Source organism: Equus quagga, chromosome 5 (assembly GCF_021613505.1).
Source record: "Equus quagga isolate Etosha38 chromosome 5, UCLA_HA_Equagga_1.0, whole genome shotgun sequence".
In the NCBI taxonomy this organism is placed as follows: domain Eukaryota; kingdom Metazoa; phylum Chordata; class Mammalia; order Perissodactyla; family Equidae; genus Equus; species Equus quagga.
The window spans coordinates 108665958-108686950 of NC_060271.1; the positions used below are offsets into that span (position 1 = coordinate 108665958).

General features: G+C 40.0%; 1 protein-coding gene and 1 long non-coding RNA gene across 2 annotated transcripts in view; one reads left to right on the forward strand and one right to left on the reverse strand.

Annotated features, from left to right (window-relative positions):
* LOC124239149 (uncharacterized) overlaps positions 1-20993 on the reverse strand; it is a 32567-nt gene that overhangs the window by 3594 nt on the left and 7980 nt on the right. The gene's annotated exons all lie outside the window — the stretch shown is intronic.
* On the forward strand, positions 1736-20389 carry SULT6B1 (sulfotransferase family 6B member 1). Its single transcript, XM_046660570.1, has 7 exons — positions 1736-1934; positions 3430-3542; positions 7903-7992; positions 11166-11292; positions 14962-15056; positions 17765-17921; positions 20259-20389. Exons 1-7 carry the CDS (start codon positions 1736-1738, stop codon positions 20387-20389), a joined length of 912 nt encoding a protein of 303 aa, XP_046516526.1.

Genomic DNA, 20993 nt, shown 5'->3' on the forward strand with positions numbered 1-20993 from the left:
GGCAGTCAGGGGGAAGGTCAAAGTTTCTTCTTGAGTCTTTTGTTCTTAAAAATAAGCCAAAGAGACACATTTTGTGGTGGCAAATCTGATCCCCCACAGTGATTTCATAGGACTGTTGTGAAGTTACATTAAATCATCCATGTAATCTTTCCAGCCTGGCAGGATGTGTGGTACATACAAGTGATCAATAATGTTAGCTATTATTTAACCCATATACGAATGCCTGCAGCAGCTAGGTAACTATGCATAACTAGGAGTTAACTTATTAAGTGTTAGCATTAGTCTAGAGAAAGGTAAATATAGTTTTAAAAAAAACTATGTTCCTAGAGTTAGAGGAAAAAAATCGAAGAAGATTAAGGAGAATGACATGGAGAAGAGAATGGGAGACAAAGAAGAAGAAAAGCTCAGCATATGTTTAGGGAAACTTGACTTAAGAAGAAGTCGAAGAGAGCAAATTTTGACTCAGAAAGAATCCTAGATAGGATACAGGCTAAATTACTGTAACAAAGAGACTGCGAAAATCTAGTAGCTACAACAACGTAGACAATTGCACCATTTCACACACAGCTCAGAAGGAGGTTTGTTATATGCAGGGTGGGTCAGGGGAGGGGGGTCACTCTATTTCACCAGGTGGTCAAGCAGGCCCGGTTGTCTCTATCTTATTGGTCTACCATCCCCTAGAGTGCTGTTTTTCTTGGAAGTACCAAGCCTGGCTGGCCAGCATCATGTCTGTCCTCCAGGTGTGGGAAAGAGGATAGAGAAGAATTAGAGAGGAAACAACTTCCTGTGTTGAGGACATAACTCTGAAGTTTCAGGCATTACTTCTGCTCACCTCCCCCCAGCCCCAGGGCCCCAGCAAGCTGCAAAGGAGGTGGGAATGTAGCCCGATTTATCCAAAGGAAAAAGAAAAGAGTGGCTACGGGGAAAGACTGTGCCGCAGAGAGTGAGCATCTCACTCTAGAGACCGTGACCAGCAGAGAATGAACTCAGGACAGGAGACACCATCACATTGTGAGTTTCCCTTGACAAAGCAGCTCCCTTCTATGAACCATACAACTGTTGTTAAATGGGTCAGGAAGAGCAGCTGTCATTATCCCCATTCTACATGGACTTTTGAAGGTATATTATGAGCTCAGAATCACACAACCAGTAAGTAGTAGAGCCAAGACTCAAACTCAGGTCTTCAGACTTCTAAGTCCATGAGCCAGTAACTGACAGAGCCGAGCCTGGTGCCTAGGGTTGCCTCCAAACGCCAGGCTCCTTCCCGCCCCACTGAATCACCTCGCACTCCCATTGCTCCCTTGTCACCTCATGGAGGATGTGTGTGCAAAGCTATCAACCAAGGAGAGAGGCTTCATTCTGTGAACTGCTTTTTGCTAATAGGAAAATTGTATGCCTGATTCAACTAAATAACTATTTATTAGCTATTTAATATCTATTTTCATCTATTAAGAGATTCTATTCTTGCCTTCTTTAGGAAGGTTGCCCACAATGGTAACATAATCAACCTTGGGGTAATAGTCTTCTGATCCTCAGACTGTTTTGCACCTGCGGGTTGCCTTTTGTCAGACGAGGGGATGTAAAAGGGCAGGGAGGGTGGGGCAGGGGGATGAGAATTAAATTTCTTTCTCATGTGAATGGGAGGAGCCCTTAATTCCACCTCCTGAAAAACTCCATTAAAAGCTATCGCTGCCCCTGGACAACCACAGAGCAGGTCCGTTAGCAGGGAGCCAGCATGGCCAACAAGTCCAAGTTTATTGACTACATCGATGAAGCTCTGGAAAAATCCAAAGAAACTGCACTTTCTCGCTTGTTTTTCACCTATCAGGGGATTCCTTACCCGATCACCATGTGCACCTCAGAAACTTTCCAAGCCTTGGACACCTTTGAAGCCAGAAGCGATGACATAGTGCTAGCATCTTATCCCAAGTGTGGTAAATACCCAATCATTTTCTACCAGGGCACTTTTTCATAGTGAGCGGGTGGGGCAGGGATCCAGGCAAAGGTGGGAGCAGGGCAGCTCATCTCCTCACGAAGCTCGCCAGGAACCAGTGGGGAGGGTGGCCAAGATGGTTAAGAACACAGCTTGTAAAATCAGTAACTAGAACTACTAGATTTAGAAACCCCAGTGTCTGAGGGAGGAGGTCTGTGTGAAAAGAACACGATGGATGAGGGATGGAGGAGATGCATTGTGGGGCTGGCAGACAGAAACGTGAAGGCGGGAAAGTCCCGTGGCCATTGAGCACTGAGTGTAGTAGAGATTTTCGTCTTGATTTTTTTTTTCTGCTTTTTCTCCTCAAGTCCCCCCAGTACATAGTTGTATATATTTTAGTTGTGGGTCCTTCTAGTTGTGGCATGTGGGACACTGCCTCAGCATGGCCTGATGAGTGGTGCCAAGTCCGCACCCAGGATCCAAACCAGTAAAACCCTGGGCCACCGAAGCGGAGCCCACAAACTTAACCACTCGGCCACAGGGCCGGCCCCTTATCTTGATTTTTGACTGAAGACAAAAGCATGGCCACATCTATAATTTACATGATGATTTCCATGTAATAGATTATTTTTCAGGATCAAACATCAATCCTCCAGTTTCTCAAACAGTTTTACAATGGTTGTTCACTAGTGGAGGATAAGACATTAAGAATTTAAATTCTCCTATTTTACACTATTTTTGATGTTTTTATTTATTTATTTATTTATTTATTTATTTATTTATTTATTTATTCATTTTTTGAGGAAGATTAGCCCTGAGCTAACATCTGCCACCAATCCCCTTTTTGCTGAGGAAGACTGGCCCTGAGCTACCATCCATGCCCATCTTCCTCTACTTTATATGTGGGACGCCGGCCACAGCATGGCTTGCCAAGCAGTGCCGTTTATGCGCCCATGATCAGAACCTGCAAACCCCAGGCCCATGGAGCGGAAAGTGCAAACTTAACGGTTGCGCCACCGGGCGGGCCCCTGATGTTTTTAACTATTTCATCTCTAAGTGTTTATTAAAGCAAACATTTAATATTTTTCCTTCTCTTAATTGAGGCTGGGTTTTTATAAAATCAAAATTATCCTCCCCTTAAAAAATATTCATTAATTTAAGGTAAAATAATACATGATAAATAAGAAACAATAATTCCTATAGCATAATCTTGTTATATAAGGAACATATTCTACGTTCAAAAAGAAGTATTGTCTCTTGTTAAAGAAGAGATCTGAGAAATAAGTTAACTTGAGTTTTATACCAACGTAAGTAAAGGCTGTTTTGCACAAAACTGTTTCCTTCCATAGCCCAGGTTATTCTGAATGCAGAAGAACCAATTGTGCACTTGAGAGAATGGTTTAGATTTTAATTTTTGTGATGTGTATGCTGAAGTAACATGCCTTTGTTATATCAAGGCTCCGTAATGAGCTTTGATTCTCTAATTTTTCTTATAGGTTCCAATTGGATCCTCCACATCATTAGTGAATCAATATTTGCTGATTCTAAAAAAAAGTATGAATATCCAGAATTCCCAGTTCTTGAATGTGGGGACCCAGAAAAATATCAGGTTAGTACAAAGAAGCCTTTAAACCCATAGCAAATTATCACAGAAAGATTTCTTCCAGTCTGGGGAGTTTTTAGTTTTGAGTTCAGAAAATACAACATTAATAATTATCACAATTTACTGTTGTGCTTACCGTATAATCTCAGCACTTTTCAGAGATTATCTCATTTTATCACAAAATAACCTTATCACCATTTTACAGAAGATAAAACTGTTAGAGACCTGCCCAGGGTCAAGGAGCAATAAATGGCAGGGCCAAGACTTGAACCCACCTTTTCTGATTTGAGCTTCTCAACCTCTACGCTGTATAGCGGCCTATTTAAAAAAAAAAAAAAAAATAGGAGGGAAAGTAAGCTGAGAAACCTGAGGAAACGAACTAAAACCAAAAAATCTTTACCTCTGAAGACACAGACACGGGCAAGATTCTCAAGGAGGGTTACTCTAAGGCCTAGATCATGGCCTGAGTCTGTGTCAGCAGTCCCCAGGCTTTTCCCAATGAGACACGACGTTTGCTTTCCCTGTCTCAGGGATGGGAAGGGATCAAGGAGTAGCGGACAGAGTAAGTCACCGATGTGTGTGAAGGCTGTAACAGGTCATCCTACCTGTTACTACTCACATTACCAATATAACTAGCTGGGTTTGGGGGTGAGACAGGATGTTCTGCTCCCTGCCCTGGGAAGGCAAGAAAAGCGCGGGAGGGAGATCCGCCTCAGGACCTTAGTGCTTGGAGAGAACAGATGAGAGGAGCACCACGGCCACTCCACCCCGCAAATGCATGTGGGAAAGGAAGACTGCAACCCAGGGTAAGCACCGCCTCAGCGAACTGTCAGGAGTGTTCACCACCAAGACTCCCGCCAGGCAGACAGAAGAACTCAGTGACTAAGATCAAAGTCACTGAATTGGGACTCAGGAAACAGTTTCTGGAAAGCAAGTGAGACTCTTGGCATGATAACAAATACAAACTTAGAAGTTGGATCCTGGTGGAAGGAAACCTGGTGCCATGGATTGGACCAACATAACAGAAAAACACCCTGTGAATGAGGTGCTCAGGGACTCAGGGGAGGGAACGGTGGGGAGGCAAGTGCTGAATCCTGGATCTGGGTGGCTGCAACCTCAGCAGGCATCAGAGGGGCTGGCAGTCCCATCAGGGCCTGGAGTGTCAATAAGCACACCAGATGCAGTCTGCATCAGGACAGGCCCAGGACGAGCGGACAGGAGTTTTAAGAAGCTTTTTCCTAGGTAAGAAATGAGTGGGCTAATGAAAAGCCCTATTGATTTCTGCTATGCAGCCTGTTGTGTAACTTTTTCTCTAAAGACAGTGTTTAGCATCACCTTTAAAAATGATGCTAACATTTGTCCAGCTTTCCAGCTTCTCATTTGAAAATGTATGACATTTATATTATCACTCACCTAACCAATATAACCACTACTATTGTATTTGCCGGTGGTGTTACTTATCACTGAGATAAAAGGGTTTCTCTTTTGATTGAAATAGGGTTGGCATGCTGGCTTATAAATGTTTACATTATTTATACATTTGTTTCCCCAGGAAAGCCTATTTTAATTTCCAAACAAATGACCTCAAACAAAACTTTGTAACACAAACCATTTATGAGTAGGCAACTTCCCATGATATTGCTTACTGACAGCGGGAAGAAGTTTTACTCCTGATCATGATTGTGACCTGCCAGGACTTGACGCTGAGCTACGCACCCAGTGCTCCAGGAAATTGTCTCTTACCTCACGGAAAACCTGGTCCTCCTGTTCCTCATCCAGGTTTCTTTCTGTTTCACCAAGTACTTTGTGTGGATGTCAAGCAAAGCATCCCTCTGTCTTCAGGTCCTTGCATTCTAAATCTGAGCTCTAATTACGAAATCGAAAGCTAAGCTTCCTGCTAAGGGAATTTCGAGATTTAATAAAGAGATCTAGATGATTTGTAAGTCAGGGAAGTCTTCTAGAAGCATCTAAACTTGAAAATGTTCTACAAGGTAAGACATATGATGCTAGCTCTGGGGTTTCTGGAAAACGTTTTAACTCAGTATGGTATTTTGGGTTTTGAAGTATTTTCATATCTATAATTTATCAGAAACACATATTTTTTCTTCAGGCATTTAAAAAAAACATCTTCTGTATTTTCATTGTAATTTCATCATACCTAGGAACAAAGATACTTTTCTATGTAATGTGCCTTTTGTTTTAAAATAGAAATCAGTGAGAAGATGAGCTGATATAATAGTTATTCACTTTACAGAAAACTTTGCTAAAATACACAGATTTTTCTTAACATCTATCTATCTCTAGTCTTCACGTTGCTTACAGTTTGGCTATATCCCACATTTCCAGGAACATATTATATGCTTATCTAGTTTTGTTACCATTGACTCCCATTTTCCTCCTGGATGTGTTTCTAATCCTTTTAGGAACTGCACCACTTCTCCTATGTCCTTATGTGATTTCTGGCCCTGCCGTTGAGTGGAAACGGCACTCCATAACTTAATCTGAAAATTACCATTTGTGAGATTTTGCACAAAGCACTTAAAGCCTCAAAGCCTGTTATTAAGCTCTAAAATGGGGATTACAATATTTACCTGAAAAGATTGTTGTGAATGAATGTAAAAGTACTGCCAAAGCTAAAAAGTACAATTTGACGTACATCACGTATTATGACTGCTAATCACCACTTGGACCCATATCATTGATTTAAATTGTTTTTATTTTTAAAACCTCACTTTTTTGCCCCTTTGCTTGAGTTGGGATCTCCACTAAGTTTTTACAGAACAAGTGGCTATAAAGTCTAAATATCATTTTATCAGTGAGTGACCTCTAAAAGCGCAGATAGGAATACTTGGACCTTAGCGCCCCACATAACATATACTAAAGGTCTGATTTTAAGATAAAACCCTGTATCCTCAGAAAATTAAGAATAGATCTACCATATGATCCAGCTATCCCACTGCTGGATATTTATCCAACGAATTTGAAAACGCAAAGGCATAAAGATACTTGCACCCCTATGTTCGCTGCAGCATTATTCACAATAGCCAAGACATGGAAGCAACCTAGGTGCCCATCAAGGGACGAATGGATAAAGAAGATGTGGTATTTATACATGATGGAATACTACTCAGCCATCAGAAATTATGAAATCCGACCATTTATGACAACATGGATGGACCTTGAGGGTATTACGCTGAGTGAAATTAGTCAGAGGGAGAAAGTCAAATACTGTATGATCTCACTCATAAGTAGTAGATAAAAACAATGACAAACAAACACATAGCAACGGAGATTGGATTGGTGGTTACCATGGGGGAAGAGGGGGAGAGCAAAAGGGGTGATTAGGCTCACAGGTGAGGGGATGCACTATAATTAGTTTTTGGGTGGTGAACATCATGTAATCTACACAGAATTCGAAATATATTATGATGTACATCCAAAAGCTATATAATGTTATAATCCAATGTTACTGCAATTAAAAAAAAATGAAATTATAAAAAAAAAAAGATGAAACCCTTAACCCTGGCAGATTACACAGGTAACTTTATTTTTAAAATTATCAGTAGAAGTAGATTACAAAAAAAGAATAGTCACTAACTCCTTATACCGACAAGAATCTCTCCTGTAAACTATTTCTCAGATACTTAAGTGGCCCTGAGCACTTTCAGGCTTGGTTGCAATATTCGATTACATGGAGTTGGTAAAACCAAACCAAACAAAACAAAACCTAGGTGTTAAAAATGGACTTGGAGGAGGGGCTGGCCCCGTGGCCGAGTGGTTAAGTTCACGCGCTCCACTGCAGGCGGCCCAGTGTTTCGTTGGTTCGAATCCTGGGCGCAGACATGGCACTGCTCGTCAAACCACGCTGAGGCAGCGTCCCACATGCCACAACTAGAAGGACCCACAACGAAGAATGTACAACTATGTACCGGGGGGCTTTGGGGAGAAAAAGGAAAAAATACAATAAAAAAAATGGACTTGGAGGAGCTATGGAAAGACAAATATTCCTGTCAAAGACCTTGAATATAGAAGAGATCACAATTAAGTGCAGGAGTGGACTGCAGACTATGAGCTGTCTTGAATAAAATGAACTTGGTATGATTGTGGGAAAAGGTAAATTTTTCAAGAAACGGTACGCAGGATCCAACAAGGACGTTCAAAGGGAAGATTTTAATTGTTTATTTATTTAGGATTCTCCTTTCCTGATCCCCACAAAGTAAGAAAGTAGAAATAAAGAAAAATAGGAGGAGGAAGAGGAGAAACAGCACTAATAATGCTTGAAATTACCATTCAGATACTAAACTTAGGAGTGATTCATGACACACACACACACACATGGTTTCACCTTATTGTGTATATTTTTAAGAGAATGAAACTGCTTCCATCACCAAGGATTTTGGCAACTCACCTCCATTATGATAAATTACCTGGCTCCATCTTCAAGAATAAAGCCAAGGTGAGTGTCCCTTCCTACTGGTATTTCAGTGTGAAGTTTTTAATGTATAGATAATTGGCTTTCTGAGCTTTATGATGAGCTTGCTACTCATCACGGAATTTTAATACACGAAGTGTGAGATGTAGTATTTCTTTTGTTGTTGTTTCTTTCTTCAGATATATTTGCTATAGTTGCATTCAAATCAAATGCATTTTCAGCCAGGATACAAAACATATACATAAAGTAGAACATATTTTAAAATCAGTTTTATAGTGAATAGATTTCAAAATCCTACTTGTATATTTAGAGTGTTTAACAAAAAAATACAAACTAAGAAAATGAGCAAAAAAATGGTTCTTTCTGGTAAGCCCTTTTTTTTTTTTTTTTTTTTTGCTGAGGAAGATTTGCCCTGAGCTAACATCTGTTGCCAATCTTCCTCTATTTTGTATGTGGGTTGCCACCACAGCACAGCTGGTGATGAGTGGTATAGGTCCGTGCCCAGGAACTGAATCTGAGCCACGAAAGCAGAATGCGCCAAACTTAACCACTAGGCCACAGGGCTGGCCCCTCTAGCGAGTGCTATTTACCTGAGGTCTCAGAAAATTTTTTTTCTGAATTTCACATGTAATAGTAAACTTCACGTCAAGCATATTTAACTATAGGTGCTTTGGGTACTCTTATTTGTTTAAAAATTTCGTTTCATTAATCAGAATTGATCTATTCTCATAATTATTAGTTTTTACCCAATGCTTTTTGTTTTCACCTGGTCTCCCCTTCATTCCTTATTTCTTCATGCCTCTTTTCTCTGTCTCAGGAGAAAAAGATAGGAATTAATTAAATGAAGATTTATACTCTTGAATACCACAAAAAAGAAGGGGAGGATAATACAGTAATAGCAAAGAAAGACGAAGGAGGAAAATAGTTAAGTTACAAGAGGTAGGAGGGAAAATAATGGAGGAGGAGAGGAAGAGTTGGAGAGAAATCACTAGGGAAGTGGAGGCTTAGAATTATTGGCCTTGTGGCCACAGCACAAGAATCCTAGGAGCTTAGAATTGGAAAATACTTCGAGATTGTCTACTCTAATCCACATTAGGTGTTTGAATTCCACCACGTGGCTGTCTGGACTATGACTGAGCACCTCCAGTCATAAGGAACTCCTCTACCCGCAACGAGCTTTAGACAGCTCTGTTAAACAGTCTTTATGTTGCAAATCTCCCAAATCAGAGACATCACTTTAACATATAATTTCTCCAGTTTAATGCAGTTAAATATAATCACAAATCTAGGTGACCCTCTTTTTCCCCTTAATTATTCCATAAGAAACAGAGCTAAGGTACTTTATAAAGCATTTGGATTTGAAGCATGCAGGCTCTTGAACAGAGTTTCACTTTCACAAGAATACAAGGGCAAGAGAAGAGTGACAGAGCCGAGGAAAGAGGTTGATGCTGGGGACCTGTCCACACTCCAGCCAGCTGGCCCTCCCCCTTCAAACACGTGTCTTTGTAATATAAATTTCTATGAGCCAGGGCGACTAATGAGTGGTAATCAGAGCCCCGAATACAACCCCCTCAAGTGACAGGAATCTGCTCTATTCGGATGGGGGCAGAGGTGAGTTTTAGCCTGAACAAAAGACACAGACCCAGGGCATTTCTCTCTATTCAATTTTATCCTGTTAGCATTAGTTCCTATCTTTAGACTGATAAGTGTTTTGAAATCCTGATTCCCTCTCAGTTTCATGTCGTCTACAAATTTGATAAATACAGTTTCCATATCTTTTCCTAAATCACTCATTAAAATGTTGATGATGGCCCAGTCAGGAGTGTGGAAATGCCATTAAAAATCTCCAGGTAGGTTTATGTTGATTATTTGGCTTCCTTTGCACATGAGCACTGCATCAGTGTTATAGGTCTAATCGCTCCTGCTTCTGGCATACATTTTGCAGAAGAAATCGTCAGCAGCAAATCTACTAATACAGAAACCACGGCCAAGAAAAACCTGGTGCGAGCCGGAAGCAACTTGTTCTTAGAAGACTCATGTTGCCCCCTGGTGGTTACTGCTTCCTCTTTTATCAAATCATCTATTTAGTCAATTCTAGAAACCTCTCCTAAATGGAGGTCAACGTCACAAATCTGTACTCAGCAAAACGCATGTCTTCCTCCTTTCCAAAAGTGAAATGATGGCTGCGTGTTTCTAATCCTCTGAGCTTCTTGTGCGTTATCTCAGATTCCTCAGAGGTCACTAACAGTCCTCAGTGACGTATTCTCCAATTTCCTCGGTTCTTGAAATAGAAACCAGAAGGCCTAAACTCACTTGGAGCGGCCAGGTGGTCTCCTGCAATCTTTTACTTCTCTTGGGTTTCAGTTTGCTCTTCCTAATGTTTATTTCACACTTCTCATTTGGAAGAATGAATTCATTCCTCATCAGAGAAGACAGACATAACGTGGGAATTCAGAGGTTCTGCTTCCTCTGCGTCACCCATCGCACTTCGGCCCCAGAGAGCAGGCCGGCCACTCTTTGATCTTCTCCCACCAAACTCTAAACATTATCTTCCTTGTCCTTAACATTATTTTGCCGTTTTACTTTATTTGGTGGTTTACCCTTTCAGATCACACTCTTGTCACTACTCTAAGGAGCTCGCTCTTTTTTCTTTTTTTACATCTTCTCCACATGCCTTTTTACTGTTTAAATGCATTAGCAAAAGTTTTCTGCTACCACATCAATCTTTTTCTTTTTTTTGAGGAAGATTAGCCCTGAGCTAACTACTGCCAATCTTCCTCTTTTTTGCTGAGGAGGACCGGCCCTGAGCTAAGATCCGTGCCCATCTTCCTCTACTGTATATGTGGGATGCCTACCACAGCATGGCGTGCCAAGCGATGTCGTGTCCACACCCTGGAACCGAACCAGCAAACCCCGGGCCGCCGAGAAGTGGAACGTGCAAACTTAACCGAACTTAACCACTGCGCCACCGGGCCAGCTCCCTACACATCAGTCTTTTTAAATTCTTTTTTCCTCCTCTCTCTCCAGCCTTCCCCATTTGCCGTCTCTTGTTCCTCAATTTCTTACTGTCATTCTTTCTCTACATATTAACAAAATTAGGTAGTACACAAGAGGACACAATGCTATTGCTCAGCCTTTCACTTTTCCAAAGTTCAAAACACACACCTAAATAAATTAATTTGATTTTCTCTCCCTAGATATTGGTGATATTTCGAAATCCTAAAGATACGGCAGTATCTTTTTTCCATTTCCACAATGATGTCCCTGATATTCCAAGCTATAGCTCTTGGGATGAATTCTTCAGACAATTCATGAAAGGACAAGGTATGGCTGTTGGTAAAAAAAATTCTTCTTACTTCAACAGATGACCACATAAATATGAAATTCAAATGTGTTTTAGGAGAAAGAACGAAAGAAGATTAAGGTGGATCCAGGAACCAAAAAGTTGCTTTTAAATGAAGTTTTATAGCACCACTACTTCTCTGCATCAAAAAATGTATTAGTGTGTTTAAAAATAACTTGGACAATTCATATGTTGACAATGAATACGGAGTGGCCATAGAACAGACATGGGACAAAGACGCCACATAGAGTGATGTAGAAAAGCATTTCTATTTTATTTCCACTAAGTCTCTGTATAACACAGTGATAAAAACCAAAAAAAGATAAAATCATGACACTGAGCAACCTGACCTAACATATTTGTTTGCCAGAAAGGAAATAAGCTTTCTTAGATCACATTTACCTCTGCCTTTTGATAACTACAATTTTAGAAGTGCCTACAAATGCTCCAGGTACTAAACCAGGTGTTGTATACGCATGATTTCATTTGAGACCACAGCAAACTATGAGTAAGGCAGCATCAACCCCACTGCACAGATGAGGAAACTAACCAAAAAACTTCAATCACTTGCCGACAGTCCCACGGCTTGTAAGCAGCAGTGACTCCACTTCCATGGGTGCAGTGGCCTGAGATTAATAAACGCCCCCTTTACTCATGGCCCTCTTGAGTCTTCACAGTGTAGTAAAAGGAAGAATTAATGCCAGATGAGCCCAGAGGAGAAATTGTTGCCAGGTCCCGCTAACAGGACCACTTTTAAAGGTGATCAGCACAGCAATGCCACACCATCCCACATGAACGGACACTGGGTACAGCACTGGCTCCTCAGCAAAGACTGAACATTGAGATTGGGCTGTAGAGAGAAAAACAGTGCACAGAAGGTGCTTATGAAGCACCATTAAGAAAGCTTTGGTTTGTCTGGTAGCCACTCACTAAGACTGGATGGAAGCAGTTAAGGCAAGTCTGGAACATTCCCCAACTGAAAACACAAGAGCACATTCAATAATGAGAAAGCTGTCATCAATGGGATGATTTATTTCTGGGAAATCCTTTTTGCCCTATCCATCCTTTTAGCCTAATTATTTGATTGATAAGATGTGGCAGTGATAACTTAGATGGTGTTTCTGCCTTGCAAACTTGTTCAATTCAACTTATGGAGGCAGCTGAATCTACCAGAAAACCTATAGGGTCTGAAATGAGAAGGCCTGGATTGGGTTTCATCACTTCTTATTTTATATTAGTAATTAATATTAGATGGAATAAAATAGCTACCACTTCTTGAGCAGTTACTTGATGCTAGATGCTACTTGCTATGTCCAGCACACGTTATTTAATTTTGATTCTCCTAAGAACCCTAGGAGGATAATACTATCATTATCCCCATTTTATGAAGAGGAAATAGAGATATAAAAGTCACACAGCCATTGAGTAGCAGAGCTAGAAATTAAACCCAGGTTCAAATCACTCACTGCCTGGGCGATTCTGAGCAAGACGTTTGACCTCTCTGAACTCTGGCTTCCTTCCTTGTAAAGTGAAGATAAGAATATCTGACCTACAGAAGGTAAGACAACAGCATTTTGGTTGGCAAAACTAGCTCTGGTGTCAGACCGACTTTGAAAAACGGCAATATCCATAACTTTCTAACTGTGTGGCCTTAAAGTGGCTACCGAGCCTCTCTGAGAGATTTCTATTTCTGCATCAACAAAATGGGTAGAAAAATTCTACCTATCACATTGGGTTGCTTTAAAGATTGAAGGATAAAATGTGTATGTACCAATTAATAGCACATTTGGAAGAGGAGAAAACCAGACCACAGTGGCCTAAACAGATTGGGTTTTATTTTTATCACCTAACAAGAAGTCTGAAGGTAGGCAACTGGTTCAGCAGCCGGGGATGTCAGGCCAGCCCCTGGGCCTCTCCCTCATGCTTTTGGCAAGATACTCTCAAGCTGGCTACCGTTTTGCCAAGGATTGCCTTCAGATCGTGAAGAAGGCTTATCAGAACAGCGACAGTTTTGCTAGAAACCTTCTAGCAGACCCCTGCTTGTGTCTCACTGGCCAGAACCACATTATGTGACCAATCACAGCTCTAAGGGAGGCAGAAAAGTGGGAAACAGAATTCTCATGATTGCCTTAGACCCAAATAATCAGGTTTGGTTAGCAACAAAGAAGGGGGGTGTATTGGATACTGGGTAGGAAACTTACAGTATTTACCACAACAAATAAAACATATAGAAACTGCCAGGCTCAAAGCAAGGACTTCATGATAAGGATAATAATAATAATAAATATGAGAAAATTATTATTATTAATGATATAATAATAATAGCTAAAATTTATGGAGTGGGTGCTATTGATCAGACACTGTTTTAAGCATTTGATATGTGTTAATTCATTTAAACCTCATAGCAACCCGATTTTACAGATGAAGGAACTAAGGTGCAAACATGTTTAGGAAGTTGCTCCAAGTTGCACAGCTAGTGGGCAGCCCAGCTGATCAATGTCCAGACCTGCACTGTCCAGTACGGTAGCCACTAGCCACATGTGGCAATTGAGCACTTGAAATGGACTAGTGCAACTGAAGAGCTTATTTAATTTAATTTAATTTAATTTAAATTTAAACTTAAAACAGATACTCAATTCACTGACTGGAAACTGTTAAGTGAGTTTGGTACGAGTTGAGTGTATGAATCTACTTTTTCTTTTTCTTTTTTTTTTTTGAGGAAGATTAGCCCTGGGCTAACTACTACCAGTCCTCCTCTTTTTGCTGAGGAAGACTGGCCCTGAGTTAACATCCATACCTATCTTCCTCTACTTTCTATGTGGGACGCCTACCACAGCATGGTGTGCCAAGCGGTGCCATGTCCGCACCCGAGATCTGAACCAGCGAACCCGTGGCCGCCGGAGCGGAATGTGCGCACTTAACCACTGCGCCACCGGGCCAGCCCCTGAATCTACTTTTTCAACCATAAGTTTTATGCAGTCTAGATACACATCTAGTATTTCTGATAAAAACTTAGCATTCAAATTGAGATTCTCTATAAGTGCAAAATACCCATTGGCTTTTGAACACTGAGAATATAAAAATAATAGGTAATGTTTTGTTAATAATTTTTTATCTTGATTACATGCCTAAATGATAATATTTTTTGATGTGTTAAGTAGAATAAAATATTAAAATTAATTCCACTAGTTTCTTCTTGCTTTTCTTAATGTGGCTATTAGAAAACTTAAAATTACAGATGTGGTGTGCACTCTTTTCTATTGGACAATGTTGGTCGAGATCACATTTGTCTCACCATTTCTTTCTTTTTGGCATATCTTTGTCAGTTTTCATGTACCATTCACTATTTCTGAATTATTTTATTCACCTAAATATTCATGAATGTCTGTTAGTTTTTATCAAGCCACTTTTACAACTTGCCTAGTTGTGTTATTATTTATGAAGACTTGAAAATGAATATAAATTTGACAGTAGGGCTGGCTTATGCCTGTTCTTTTCAAGCAGGGATCTGCAGTAACTTATAAACATCTTGTTTGGGCATATACACATATGTACAGTTTATATTTTAGAGCATAAATTAACCATCTATCATTTTAATCTCAATTACTTAAAATTGTTTAAGAAGTTTTTTTTTTTCCTTGTGTTTTTAGTTTCCTGGGGAAGCTATTTTGATTTTGCAATTAATTGGAACAAACATCTGGATGATGAAAACGTTAAATTCATATTATATGAAGACCTGAAAGAGGTGAGATTATGGTTACTGATATTCTATAGCAAGATTATCATAAACTACAACATAGAGCACTTATTCATAACGTCTGATTGTATGAAAGAATATTGTATTCAATTAAAAAAAAAGAACATTCCAGATACGTGGTATAGTGCTAGGGGAAAAAAATCCAAACAATGCATAAGTGCTTAGGTTGTTTATTTAACAGAAATAAAATAATGCTTAGCAAAATTATTACTAACAGTGGCTGCTTTATTTTCCCTTTCTAATAGATAGTCCAAATTAGGAATGGAAAAGACATTAGGTAGGTCTCAACTGAGATTTACTGGAACATCCATTTGATTGTGAATTAATTTTTCCATATAATGGTTTTTTAATTGTTTGTTCACCAACATTTAGTGAGTGATTGCTCAGCATTGTTCAAGGACCTTGTGAGACATCAGTGAACAGACCAGACAAAGCTCCCTGCCCTGGAGAAGCTTACGTTCTAGCTGGAGAAGGCAGGGAGACAGAACAATAAATAACAAACACAATAAAAATTTAAAGGTACATAATATGCGTGAAAAAAGAAACAGCATAGCTGATTAAGGAAAACTGGAAATGCCAGGGAATGGGGGATGGTGATGCTGGACAAATCCCAGTAGAAATCAGGATGCTTGGGGAAAGCCTCATGGAGAGGATGTGGTTTGAGCAAAGATCTGAAGGAGATGAGGGAGTGAACCGACTGGTAACTGGGGTAAGAGCTTTCCAGGCAGAGGGAGTCAACTGGAGCAAAGGTAGGAGGTAGGAGCTCCTGGTATGATTAGGGGACAGGAAGGAGGCAGATGTGGCTGGGTCAAGAGAGATGAACCAGAGGAGACTAACCAATGAAGACAGAGGTAAGAGAGTGGGGTAGGCTGGAGTACAAGGAATGGTGGGGCAGGCCATGGAAATTACTTTAGCTTTCACTCTGACTGAAATGGGAAGCCACTGTAGGATTCAAGCAGAAGAGCTCAAGATAAGAGTGGATGTGTTCTTAATAGGATCATTCTGGCTGGTATGTAAGAAAGAATTGGAGGAGCAAGGATAGTGCAGGGAAACCTGGGGGATGCTACTGCAGGGGTCCAGGCAAGGGAAGACGGTGGCTCAGACCAAAAGAGGCAGTGGACGTGATGAGAAGTGGTTGATTTCTGGATATACATTGAAGGAAGAACCAATAGGATTTGCAGCTGCTTGGATGGGAGAAAGAGTAGTGGGAGAAAAAGAGAAGTCAAATAATCCTCCAATATTATTGGCCTGACCAACTGGAAGGATTGAATTGTTATTTGAGTAGGAGATGGCAGCAGGTGAAGCAGGATTGTGGGGGAGATCAGGCATCTGGTTTTGGACATGCTAAGTTTGAGATGTTTGTTAGTCATCCAAATGGAGAGGTCAAGTAGGCAGTTGGGTATAAAAGTCTTGAATGCCGAGAGTGTTCTGGGCTATAGATATAAAATTGCCACAAAAATGGCATTTAAAGTCATGAGATTATATACCTATGTATCTAAGTATATGGATAAAGAAAAGAAGACCAAGAACTGAGCCCTGGAGCCTTCCAATATAAAGAGTTTGGGGGAAAGAGGAGGAATCTGCAAAGGAGACTAAGGAGTGGCTTATGAGCTAGGAGGGAAACCAGAGCAATGGAAGCCCAGTGAAGAAAGTATATTAAAGAAAGGGAGTGTGTCAAATGGTCTCGAATTTAGTTGAGTTTTTAATACGAGTCTCCCCTGACATTCTTATCAAAGGAAAGTGTAATTGAATCCATCCCTTCTGTTTATAGGGTGCATTTATACAACAGGAAAGAACAGACTAATTTAGTCTTTTCTCCTTCTAGTCTAGAATAATGTTCCTAAAACTTGTGCTCGACGGAATGCCAGTGCTGCCCCAGATGTTAATAATTCTTTCTTGGGGGTTGGAAGGAGGCTGCCTGTTCAAATCGATTTGGGGACTGCTGGATTACCTACTCTGCTCCTTTGGGAGATTCACATTGCACATCGACATTAAAGATTGAGAGATCTGTAGGAGGAAAAAAAAAAAGCTTTCCTTTATTTAACTCAAAGGATTCCAAACTTATCTGACCTCAACTCTTCACCCTTCCTTTTTTCTTCCCCCATGAAACATCTATAACCACCCTGAAGTATATAAGTGTTTTTTAGAATACAGTTTAAGAAATTGTTGTAGAAGATTTATGGATCTCCATTGGTCAGGGATGCTGGTGAAGGGGCTCATGATTTAGATAAAACGAATTTCAAGATTTCTTCTAGTTTTTCTGATTCTAAAAATTAGACTTTCTTGATGGAATTAAACTATTAGCTACAAATAGGATTCAGAAGAAAAGAGAATTCGAATGAGCATGTACAAATACATTAATTTCCTCAGCTGGTTTAGACTGGTGCTTTTTTAATAAAATGAATATCATCTTAGGTAACATTCTAACTTACTAATTAAGGCTTACTGTCATTATTGATATCCTGGATGGTTCAACAAGAGTCACAAATTGAAACTACAAAGTAAAATCAGCACAGAATATCTTATAGGGATATCTCAAATATTTATACAGAAGTACCAAAGTCAGTCCAAAGAGACAGACAAACAGATGAATTAGAGAGTTAGGCTTAATAAATCCATTCTGTCTAAGAGGCCTGTCTTTCCTTGGGGTATAATTCCCATAGAAAGAAGATTATCATTTAAAATTATATTTTCAGAATCTGGCCGCTGGAATAAAACAAATTACTGAGTTCTTTGGATTCTCTCTAACTGGGGAGCAGATTCAAACGATCTCAGCCCAGAGCACCTTCCAGGCAATGAGAGCAAAGTCCCGGGAAACACACGGGGCGGTGGGCCCGTTCCTCTTCCGCAAAGGTAAAGTTGCCTGGGTCGGGGGGACGTCCACCAATGCGCATGTAACAGGCAGTCCAAATAACTTTGTCTTAAATAAAACAGGGTTTTCTTTTCCTCTCCCTCAACAAGAAGTCTGGACACAGGCAGTTCAGAGCTGGAAGTGGCAGCTCCACAGTATTGTTTAGAACACTCAGTGCCGTCTACCTTCCCACTTGTCACCTTGTGAGGATAAAAGAGCAGCAAGAGCTCCACCATTACATTAAAATTAAAGGGTTATTTTATTAAAATAAAAAGGGAAGGGCAAGAGACAGAATCATGTGTATTTGCTGAGTGAGCCCCCTTTAAAGAACTCTGTGGGAAGCCTCACTCAGTGACTTCTCACATCAAGGTCACCTCGCACTGCACCATTAGCTGGGAAATGCGGTTTACGTGAGCATATTATTACCCGCTTCAAATCAGGGGATGAAGGAGAAAATGAGTATTGGATAGGCAACTAGCTGTCTCTGGCAATGATGATTTTATTAAATTTCATTAAAGCAATGTATTTTTATTTTTATTTTTATTTTTTGAGGAAGATTAGCCCTGAGCTAACATCTGCTGCCAATCCTCCTCTTTTTGCTGAGGAAGACTGGCCCTGAGCTAACATCTGTGCTCATCTTCCTTTACTTTGTATGTGGGACGCCTACCTCAGCATGGCGTGCCAAGCGGTGCCATGTCCGCACCCAGGATCCAAACCGGCGAACCCCAGGCCGCCAAAGCAGAACATATGAACTTCACTACTGCGCCACCGGGCCAGCCCTGCAATGCACTTTCTTATGGAAATTATAATATAGCTTAGGGATTGCCAAGTTTACTTTTTATTGCCTATATAATGAAATATAACATGATTTAGAGGCAGGACATATAACAGCAACAGCTATCATTTATTGGGCAGCTATTATGTGTTCGATACTTTGCTGGGTTTAAATTTTACTGCAAAAGGATATTAAATCCCTAACTTTACAAATGTGGGCACCAAAGCTCAGGGATATTAGTTAGTCCATTGTCGCAAAGTTAATAAACAATGGAGCCAGGATTTGAACATAGTTCTACTTGACGCTACTACACTTTTTCAGATGAAGATCCATTTCAAAAATGCACTGTGAATGGAACATTGAATGTAAGTCTGGCTTTGCTGTGATTCCTGACTTCAACCTTGATTTTTATGCTTTGTTTTATTAGCTTTAAGGAGGAGGAGAATAGACCCATCTATACATGTTAATAAAGTACTATTCAGAATAGAAAAATTCTAAAATAAAGTATTAATTTCAAAAATAATTTCAAAAATCTTCCTTGTAGAAAATTCAGAAAGCACAGAAAAATGTGAAAGTGCAAAATTATCCACATTTCTCCTGCCAGAGGCAGGTTTAACCTTTTGGCATATTTCTCTAAGCTTATTCTGTGATGTTTTACATAGTTGATGACATTTGTAAACACCTTTGTGTTTTATTTTCTTCCCTTCATATACCTAAGCATTTCCTCATGTAAGGAAACCCTCTTTATAAACACGCATTTCAATGGATATGCAATAAGGAACTTACAACCTGAACCCCAAAATGAAAAGATTCTAAAGAAAGAAGTAATTTTCTTTTTAAAAACAAGTAAGAAAAACACATCCTAATCTCAGGTAAAATAATAACGTTTTGCAAACTTTTCAGTATCTGAAGTCTTAATCAAAACCTGCTGTAAAATGTTAACTTTTCAAGGGGTATTTAAAGTATTTAAAAGACTTCAGGGGCTGGCCCCATGGCCGAGTGGTTGGGTTCCCATGCTCCACTTTGGTGGCCTGGGGTTTCACCAGTTTGGATCCTGGGTACAGACATGGCACCACTCATCAGGCCATGCTGAGGTGGCGTCCCACATGCCACAGCTGGAGAGACACACAACTGAAAATACACAACTGTGTACAGGGGGGCTTTGGGGAGAAAAATGGAAAATAGAATCTTTAGGTCTTTATAGAGGAAAGGAAAATGACTCTGTTGGGTAATAATGTGCCCACCTTAAAAAAAATGCTTTAAGTTCCTAAAAGTGGAATTTTAGGTCCCAGGTATTGGAAGAGGGGTTAGGGATGGGAGATCATTGAGGCCAAGGGCCCCCTCAGTGATGTAAAGAAAAATGTCACCCAGCACACCACAGATGGGGAAGCCCCAAAGGATATTGTTAATTTTACAAGAGAAATTACATTAGTTTTTAAGGCTGTCTAATTTTTTTCGTGTCCATTTTCACACTTCAAAGTGAAACACTGCACCAAAAAATGGTAAAATCAAGAAGAAATATTCTAACAGATGTCTGGGTCTACTGTTTTTTTGTGTGTTGTAGGTGAAGTTGGTGATTGGAAAAATCTGTTCACTGAAACTCAGAACCAGGAAATGGATGAAAAATTCAAAGAGCGCTTAGCAGGCACTTCCCTAGGAGCAAAGCTGAAGTATGAATCATATTGCCAGGCTTGATTCTGGTCAGTTCAGCAGGCCTGGATATTTTATTTTCCTTAATAATTATTGCATTTAAATAATTAAATAATAACGATCAAATAATGATAAGTAAATAACATTTAGATATAAATATTACAAATTTAGTAATAATGGTAACACCTGAAGTTTTGGGGCACAAACTTAAATTTGTTCACTTTTTGAGGAAAGGGCAGTTTACCTGTCCAAAAGGAATACTACTGTTAATGTGGTTTACTGGGGTTTTAACTTCTTTCATGCTCTGGGTTCTCACAGGAGCATACGAGGATGCTATCAGAGACACATCTAAATCTGTGTTTGATTATAGATGAGACAGGCCTCTAAATGGTGCACAAGTTTTTTGTCCTCTCACAATAATTCCTCTCTTTCTCGCTATGGATCAAAGCACTTGTGATGGCTATCTCAAACTTGCTGCTGGGGGAAATTTAATTCCAACTCTGCACTGAGGGGAAATGAATAAACTCTATTCTAACTTGACTCAAGAAAAATATATTGCTCATCAACTCTGTATATGTCATTGCAATAGGCTCCATGGAGGCCCACTGTCAAGGGATTTTATTTTTCTGTTTAACACAAGCTTTAATTC